The following is a 10208-nucleotide window of genomic DNA, read 5'->3' on the forward strand; positions in this document are numbered from 1 at the left end:
CGCGGGGATGTGCACTGTTGTTTCCAGGAGTCCGTCAGACAGTCTGTTTCTGCCCCAGGTCTTTCCCGAATACTGACCGAACATCAGTCCAGATGTTTTACACACCGAGCAGAAACTCCACAGAGGCAGAGCACATTGTTCAGTGAGGCATAGCCAACGCCACAGAACAAAAATGGTGTTTAAAGGGGAGCTGTTCTGCCCATTTTCAACTAACTTCAAGGTTAATGCGTTGGAGCCCTAACGAATAGGAGCGAGTGTTGGTAGTGATGTCACTATGTTCTGGAAGTAAACAAATGAATCAAATGGAGGCATTTCTGGCGGGGGAAACACAGAGATTTTAGCATTTGCTGACCATTGACAAAACCTATATAACACACTACAGGAAAGGGAAAACCCAATTAAAGAATAATCTTTGAGATGAATACAATCTGAATTTTCTGACTTCTAGAAGTAACTTTTCTCCGCCAAAGGACACAGAGGTGACAGGTACTGTGTTGAGTTGCTATCCGGTGAGGATCAATGCCTGTTGATTGATCCTCACCTGATATTTCGTCCAATTTGGAAACCCCAGAGCACAGTTTATTGACCTTGAGAGTGTGTGTGACAGACATGTGCTCCCTACACGAACAGAGGGTAAAACACACAGGAAGTGGTGTAGGAATAAGCCCTAAAACCCAAACATTTGTTAGCGTTTTTGGCACTTCCTGTCCCCTCGTCTGGTGGTCAGTGGTTTTCTGAATAGGCTGAAGAAAACATAACAATGCAATAATTCTAAATCCAATGGAGAACTCCTGTTGGCTTTTTGTGGAGGGAACCAGGGAGATGTTAGCTTCAGGGTTAGCTTCCAAAATAAGTCTCACTTTACCACTATGTCAAATAGAAAAATGTACTGTATGTTGAGTACAGATGAGTCCATCCTCTTGCACTCCATCCTTCTATCCGTTCTTTTTTTTGTTTAATGACAGAACCATTTCCGTTCCTCTCTTCTGGGAAGTAATTACTCATTTATTTAGCATTAGCTAAATCTTGCATAAGACCCAGGGAGATGGGGACAGTATCTTCACCGTCACACACACACAAAGCACATGCTTGAATGTGCAAACTATACATCATGGGACTCAGCCTTCAGGGACTCTTTACATACTGACATTCAGCTAATGTCACCAAGCTCCACCTTCCATATGGTTTCTCGTTAAACATACTGTATGCAAACACACTCTATAAGCGCCGCTGGGATTAAAATGCGTTGGACTTCCCGCCCGAGGCGTTCCCGGTCTTTGAAATCAGGAAATGTATTTCCCGAATCTTGTATCACACACCAGTGGAGTGTGAAGCGTGTTGCATGTTGCTGATGAACATGGATTAGATTTAATACACCAACATACAGGGGGGAAAAAACCTACCCCTTATACATTTTTACAGCAACCCTCCCATCCCTGCTGTCACCATGCTTCACTGGCTGTACGTCTACACACACACACACACACACACTCCTGTCTCAGAGGGAGGACACACACTGACCTGTGCTGAGCGGTTCACTGCGCACACACTTCCTAATTTATCCCCGCCGCTGCACTCTTCCCGATTCAAGAGACTCACAGAGGGACATTTCCCTGGGATATTTCGAGCAACCCTTTTGGAAAGTCACCAAAAGAAGAATAACTTTTTCACATTATGCAAAAAAGAAATACAAAGTTAAAGGGGCGGGACATCTCTCAGCAGTGTATCAATCACAACAGAGCCAGACAGCTAACCAATCAGAGGAGACTGGGCTCTGGTTTCAGACAGAGGGTGAAAAAAGGAGCTGCAGCACAGGCAGTCTGAGAAACATAAAGAGCTTTCTGAACACTAAAGCATGGAGACATGTCCCATGGAGGTACAGACCACAATCATGAAACCTGAAATGAGCCGAACAGGGCCCCTTTAATTATAATATCATCCAGCCTGAGACAAGCCTCACGAAATTGGCTTTCATCCACCTTGAACGTGTGAAATAAGCCAAGAAAATGACAACTTGTGAAGACTCAATGCAACCAAAGACTCTTTGAATCAGTGACGGATGAATCTGCAGAAACCCAGCAATTTCAGACAATATAAGTGATGGTTGAGCATTAAGCTTTGCCACATTGGAAGCCTGTTTCTATTCAGCTCTTGCATGCATTGCTTCTGATAATATATGTATTTCTGCTGTAGTTGTGCCCTGCAAGATCATTTGTCAATGAGGCCGTTTTGGCAGTACTGTAAAGTCTTTTGATTTTGTGTAGGTGGCAGATAACGCTGCTCATCCGTCTATATTTATTCCAAACAAACTGCTGCTGCCAGAAATGGAAAAGCCTTCACTTCCTGTGCACCAGACGAACCCTATAAAGACTCTCCAGACACTCTCTGTTTATAACAGCAGTGTGTGTGCACGTACAGTAAGAGCCATACATCATAACCCGTCAGTACGAGTATAACAGCAGCAGTAGAGGTTATCCAAAGTATAAGTACAGGAGTACAGGCTATTGAGTGTCTACTAAGCAATAAAACGGCAGAAATGGAACTACAGCACAGTCACATGACTTCACGTCTCCACCGCTAAGCTAAAGGCAGCTAACGTTGGGCTATAAAGGAACTACAGCACGGTCACATGACTTCACGTCCCCACCGCTAAGCTAAAGGCAGCTAACGTTGGGCTATAAAGGAACTACAGCACGGTCACATGACTTCACGTCTCCACCGCTAAGCTAAAGGCAGCTAACGTTGGGCTATAAAGGAACTACAGCACGGTCACATGACTTCACGTCCCCACCGCTAAGCTAAAGGCAGCTAACGTTGGGCTATAAAGGAACTACAGCACGGTCACATGACTTCACGTCTCCACCGCTAAGCTAAAGGCGGCTAATGTTGGGCTATAAAAGAACTACAGCACGGTCACATGACTTCACGTCTCCACCGCTAAGCTAAAGGAGGCTAATGTTGGGCTATAAAGGAACTACAGCACGGTCACATGACTTCACGTCTCCACCGCTAAGCTAAAGGCGGCTAATGTTGGGCTATAAAGGAACTACAGCACGGTCACATGACTTCACGTCTCCACCGCTAAGCTAAAGGCAGCTAACGTTGGGCTATAAAGGAACTACAGCACGGTCACATGACTTCACGTCCCCACCGCTAAGCTAAAGGCAGCTAACGTTGGGCTATAAAGGAACTACAGCACGGTCACATGACTTCACGTCTCCACCGCTAAGCTAAAGGCGGCTAATGTTGGGCTATAAAAGAACTACAGCACGGTCACATGACTTCACGTCTCCACCGCTAAGCTAAAGGAGGCTAATGTTGGGCTATAAAGGAACTACAGCACGGTCACATGACTTCACGTCTCCACCGCTAAGCTAAAGGCGGCTAATGTTGGGCTATAAAGGAACTACAGCACGGTCACATGACTTCACGTCTCCACCGCTAAGCTAAAGGAGGCTAATGTTGGGCTATAAAGGAACTACAGCACGGTCACATGACTTCACGTCTCCACCGCTAAGATAAAGGAGGCTAATTTTGGGCTATAAAGGAACTACAGCACGGTCACATGACTTCACGTCACCACCACTAAGCTAAAGGAGGCTAATGTTGGGCTATAAAGGAACTACAGCACGGTCACATGACTTCACATCTCCACCACTAAGCTAAAGGAGGCTAATGTTGGGCTATAAAGGAACTACAGCACGGTCACATGACTTCACATCTCCACCTCTAAGCTAAAGGAGGCTAATGTTGGGCAATAAAGGAACTACAGCACGGTCACATGACTTCACATCTCCACCTCTAAGCTAAAGGAGGCTAATGTTGGGCTATAAAGGAACTACAGCACGGTCACATGACTTCACATCTCCACCACTAAGCTAAAGGAGGCTAATGTTGGGCTATAAAGGAACTACAGCACGGTCACATGACTTCACATCTCCACCGCTAAGCTAAAGGAGGCTAATGTTGGGCTATAAAGGAACTACAGCACGGTCACATGACTTCACGTCTCCACCGCTAAGCTAAAGGAGGCTAATGTTGGGCTATAAAGGAACTACAGCACGGTCACATGACTTCACATCTCCACCACTAAGCTAAAGGAGGCTAATGTTGGGCTATAAAGGAACTACAGCACGGTCACATGACTTCACATCTCCACCTCTAAGCTAAAGGAGGCTAATGTTGGGCAATAAAGGAACTACAGCACGGTCACATGACTTCACATCTCCACCTCTAAGCTAAAGGAGGCTAATGTTGGGCTATAAAGGAACTACAGCACGGTCACATGACTTCACATCTCCACCACTAAGCTAAAGGAGGCTAATGTTGGGCTATAAAGGAACTACAGCACGGTCACATGACTTCACATCTCCACCGCTAAGCTAAAGGAGGCTAATGTTGGGCTATAAAGGAACTACAGCACGGTCACATGACTTCACGTCTCCACCGCTAAGCTAAAGGAGGCTAATGTTGGGCTATAAAGGAACTACAGCACGGTCAGGGTTGTAAAACTCATTCCTACATCCCGCTATGGCAATACGTTCTGCTTGCTGTTTGGTACAAATACTTGTCTTATCAGAGTTACTGGGGCCCTCAGCCTCTCTTATTCCCCCCCCCCCCCACCCCCACCTTTCTGCAGTAACAACTAGACGAGATTCCTGCTGGATGTGAGCTACTGGCATTCCTCCTGCTCCTCTTCCTCCTGCTGCTCCTCCTCTTCCTCCTCATCCCCCTGACTCCCCTCTCTCTCATCTTTATCTCCCTCTTATCTTTCCTCCCGGGAAAGCGTATCACTCCTGTTAATGTGATTGTGTCTCCCGCAGTATCTCCCCTCTGCAGAGTGTGTGTGTGTGTGTGTGTGTTATGATAAGACTGGAAGTGACAGCTGTCGATATATTAAAGAGGCCCCATCCTGTAGTGTGGTTATGGGTTTCAGTGCATGTAAATGGTCTGCAGAGGCTTAGCAGTGCATCAGTGCTCTTTAAAGGAGGAGGAAGTCCTCAACAAATATCCACTCTGCTAAAGTGAACGTTCATCCAAACCCTGAAAGCCCACCGGCTCAATTGCCTGACCTCTGACCTCCATACGCATGTGATTAGGAATTAATTTACCGTTTAAAGAGGACACTTTACACATCATTCACCAATGTGTTGACACGATAAACAAATACAGATGAGGTCAGTAATCAGTAAAGGCTTTGAGGATCAGCTACACTTAATCACTGAGAAACAATGAACTTTTTCGGGTTGCAAAAATCTAATTTGGTCGTGGTTTTTCTTCACTATTTGGAAATCCATACATGCATTATAAGTTGTAAATAAACAAAGCCTGAATCCCTCTGCTTGACTGCTGTGTCCACCCTCACACTTATCTCATCCTAACAGATATAAAGTTGTAAATCGATGTATATATTCTCCAGGTGCCATGAAAGTCACTCCTGTGAAAACAGTTCCCCCTAACCTCTCCCGAAAATAAATCTCAGCCACTATGTATGCAAATTCTGCCTGTCACAAGTCTGAATGCCATTATCTCAGGGGTCAAATGATTTCATCACACACACACACACACACACACACACACACACACACACACACACACACACACACACACACACACACACACACACACAGATGAAGTGTGTAGGCAGACAGGAAGCAGACACACTTGCTTGACAATAAGGTAGGCTGCCATTCGAGATCCACCCCTCACAGGTGGAGATGTTTTCACAGACGTTTTACCTCCAACCCAAGCAGTCACACACACACACACACACACACACACACACACACACACACACACACACACACACACACACACACACACACACACACACACACACACACACACACACACACACACACACACACACACACACACACACACACACACACACACACACACACACACGGTCCTTAAACCTGCATTCTCTCCATTACCCAGCAGGGGGCGACTCCACTGTCTGAGTTCAATAGAAGTCTATGAGAAAAGGACCCTAACCTCCAACTTGATTTATATCCTCATTTTACATTTTCTGGAGGAGTTTTTGGTCTCAATCTCTAGTTTTAAGTCTTCCTCAATACAGCATGATGTTCATTTTGTAAATTATAATCAAATGTGAAGTAAAATAGACAAAAATCGGGGTGTGCTTTAGGGCTAGGCTACCTTAATTGACTATAAGCAATCAAGATAGAGACGTAGCAATGTGTCATATTTCCCTTTGTACATTTAAGTATCCTTACATGTATTTATTGGTGTTGCTAAGTGTTATATGTTTCTGTAATTAATGTACTTTCGTTTTCTGCATCATTTTAATTCGCAAAAGCAAGCACCCCGATGAATACCAGGTGAATTACTGATGAATATTGCCAAACAAGCTACCTAGCATTAGCTGGTGTGTTAGCGTCTGCTATGCTAACAATACCAGCCACCACCTTTCTTCCAAATATGGTCACTTCTGGCTCTAACAAACAAGATGACAACAGCAATGTGCCAAACTCAAGGCTTCAAAACGCTCCAGAAATGAAGGGTTGCTCCATCCCATTCACATATAGAGCATCTTCTCTCTAGGAAAGTCAGAAGCACAATCTTAGCAATGGATTTAAACATCTACAGAAGGGACAGTGTCCAAACCTTTTTCACCGAGGGCCACATACAGAAAAATATCCAGAGAGCTGGGCCCCTGAGAGAGGTGAATATCACCTCATAAGTTAAGTTATAAGTCAGCAAAACAAATCAGATGTAGGTGAATAATGCACGATACTTAGAAATGCTTTAAGGACAGAACAGCCTACATCCCGTCTCTCTTTAGGGGTTCATTCATTCTGTTGGCAGCTCATTCCTTAAAACAGAAGCCTCAGATTGCTGATATTGAGAGTAAATATGAAGGTTACATCTCCAGCTCGTTATAGAAATACATTATTGTTTCTTTATCAACTCAGATTTGTTAGAGAATGTTTAAATTCTAAATGACTGAATGTATTTTAAATGGGGCTCATTAATATATGTTAACATATACATTTGAGAAGTACAACATAAGACAAGCAGAAGTTTCATTTGTGGGCCATATTCATTATACTTTTAGAATTTGCTGAGGGCCGATTCAGAATGGCCTGCGGGCCGCATTTGGCCCCCGGGCCGTAGTTTGGACACCCCTGATCTACTGAATGGCTTCTGCTTGCCAACACCTCTTCCTGCTCCTTCTCTCTTCCTTTCTTTCTCCTCCTCCTCTCTGTGTATCTTTCTGTAACCCAGCGTTTCCATTGTATTGCCTATGATTTAATTTGCTCTCCTCAGACGTGGTGTTGTGCTGTAGCCGCGGGGGGAAGGAGGAAGGTTAAGTGTTTGCTGCAGCATTCAGAGCAGAGTGTGCTCCATTGAAATGTCTCCTTCAGGAAAAAAAAGGCAATCTTTAACAATAAAGCTGCTGCGCTCCAGCCGGAGTTTGACATTTCTTTGAAACTACCCCGTCGGGTAAAGCAACACTCACGTATGCCTTGTTGTGGTGTTTTCTCCTGTAGCTTATCTGCAGTCTGTGCAGGTGTGTTTATCATACAGTGGGAGAAGCTGAATAAGCAAAAGTTGATATTATACTCACCTTGCTGTATCACATTTATACAATGGGAGCCTGAAGGGTACAATTCAGCTTATCACACATGCATTATATTGGCTTATAAGTGATAAGAATGTGCAGCATGCAGAAATTTGGACCTAGTTTCGCCATTTACATTGCTTTACCATCACCAATTTGTCCCTGTGGTGGCATAAATATCTGTACCAACTCCCATTGGATGCCAATCCTTTCAACAGTTGTTGATGATACACTTAAAGCTTAACTGCTGATGCTTTTTAACATATGTAGCCTTAATTTATAGCAATAAACATATTAAAAGGAAGCCCAAATAACTACCTACAGATACAATAAGTAACCTTGATGCTTTGTCAGGTAGGTCCGTATGACAGGAAGCACACCACCTTTAAAATACCTGTTGTCTGAATGGAGTTTGGATTGATCAGGGCTAGGCTAAACTTCCATTAAAGGCAATTGGCTTTTGCGTTCGCCCAGTGCAAATTTGACGTCTATCCGCCTCTTTGCATCGGATTTTTATGAAATTGTGACGTGCAAAAAAGTTGCCTAGGGTCCAAAGACACACCTTAGGGTTAGGTTGGTATTATTGGTTATTTATTGGTTTCCATTTAATTTCTTTCCCCATTTGACAAGTCATTTCGGATAACATATCTATGCAGCTCAACACGAGTCGATGTTTCCCCGCAGCATCTGTGTTCATCTCAAACCTCTTATTCTCTAAAATCTGATTCTTGTTTCTTTCCTTTCCTCTCAAATGTAATGCTAGGAACTGAAATGATGCGTCCATTTTCTGGAGAGACTGAAAGTATGATTGCCTCCCTAAAAAAGATGCTCAGATCAGGGAACGATTTGCCCCATAAAACGACCACTTTCATAAACTAGGAGTATTTTATTCCTAATGATAGAGATCTCATTTCAATGAAGTCAGTGGGTAAGAAAATAAGAGGACTATGTTGTGATTCAATCTATTTGGGGGCCACTTTGCGAGCCCATTATCCTCTCGCTGCAGACGATGTACGGAGCCGTGATAACGCTGATCTCTCCCGCTGCACCTCGGTTCACTCCCTCATCCTCTGTGCAGCAAAAAATAAATGGCTTTTCTGTCCTCTGTGTTTTACAGCGAGGACAATGCATCCATCCGTTAGTGTTTGTTGGGTTAATGGGGATCCGTTAATTAATGGAAACGCCTCCACACCGTGTTGTTGTTTGTTTTCCATCAGAGATAATGCAGAGGCCAGATGTGATGGAGAGTATTGTTTTAATGTTTCTCAGTATATCAAGAGGCTTTGTTTACTTCATATACCTCAGAGTTCCTGCTCTGCGTCATCTGTTTGAATAATCTGTCATATGTACTGCATTGCTTTAGTGTCTGATGCTTCCCAGCTATCGCCCTGCATCAGGTGTCCTTATCCCCTAGTGTCCCACAGCAGAGTGCAAACTAAATCAGTTTCTGTAATCTGCATTTCCATTTGACTTCATGCACATCTCACTTTTTCTTCCTGCCTTGTTAATTAAAGATGAAGAAACATTCATTAAGGGGGATAAATGTGTCTTAATGAGGCATCTGTGTTCTGTGACACGTCCAACAGCGTTTCAATCAACAGTTAAAGAGGACATGTGCTCATTTTCAGCTTGCTCTGTCGTGATTGGTCAACCGCTTAGAGATGTCCCGCCCCCTAGCCTATCATGTACCAATATGTTGGAGTGCTATCAATTTTGGGAGTATAGACGTGCTTTGAATATGTTTACGACCTGTCTAAGAATGAGTTGAACGTGGATACAGCAGGAGCGTTTGGCAGAAGAACACGATGGCATTGAATGCGACCGCATACCTATTGTTCATCCTCTGTTTTCATTGGACAAGCCTTTCAATAAACCTTCAGCATTGTAAGACATCAGTTCCAGCTTTCATTTCCCCTCTTGTGTTTCCAGTATTGTTGCTCCAAACAGCAATTTCCATCACAATGTAAAAATGACATTTTTTTTGGGGAAGATGAATTTAGCCTTTCAGATTGACCATATAAAACACGTTCAGTAATCTGAAGCCATAAGGTGTCTTACCTCCAGGATGTGGCACCTTTCGGAGTTGCAGACGATGTCCTCGCAGGGATGAAACATGCCGAGGGTCACGCAGTTCAGCAGGATCACCAACATGGACGCTCGCTCGAACCACGTGGAGAACCAGAGTCAAGGAATACAACAAAGATGGGAAACAGAAGCTTGCAGCAATGACAGAAAACATCACATCTCTAGTCTCTCTCCAGTGACCTCATATACCTAAACATGTACACACTCCTCTGACTTGTGATGCACGCTCATCTCTTTCACTCAATGCACGATCAAGTGTTAAAGAGGAACAATGAGACACTGTGGACTCTGTGGGGAGAGGCTCCTCTTTCACCCAACAGTTAACTTAAGATGCGTTTGACGCTGAGAATATCCAGATTGAGGGTGTGTGACTGAAGACACCCGGATGCACAGCACAGAAATTGTATTGACCAAGCGGTCATTCTTAATGTGCTGTGGTTAAACGCCTGCAGCCTGAGCTATGTGACACCAATCAATGATGGGACTGAACACAGACTAGACTGCCACTGCTCCGATAAACACACTTACACACACA

General features: G+C 44.1%; 1 protein-coding gene across 1 annotated transcript in view; it reads right to left on the minus strand.

Moving 5' to 3' along the window:
* Nucleotides 1-9739, minus strand: part of cacna1g (calcium channel, voltage-dependent, T type, alpha 1G subunit) — a 135781-nt gene extending 126042 nt beyond the window's left edge. Inside the window, 1 exon segment of the mRNA XM_063893793.1 lies at nucleotides 9647-9739. Coding sequence (XP_063749863.1) covers nucleotides 9647-9739 — 93 coding nt within the window.
* Between the last annotated feature and the right edge of the window lie 469 nt (nucleotides 9740-10208).

This window comes from Eleginops maclovinus, chromosome 10 (genome assembly GCF_036324505.1).
Source record: "Eleginops maclovinus isolate JMC-PN-2008 ecotype Puerto Natales chromosome 10, JC_Emac_rtc_rv5, whole genome shotgun sequence".
Classification (NCBI taxonomy): Eukaryota; Metazoa; Chordata; class Actinopteri; order Perciformes; family Eleginopidae; genus Eleginops; species Eleginops maclovinus.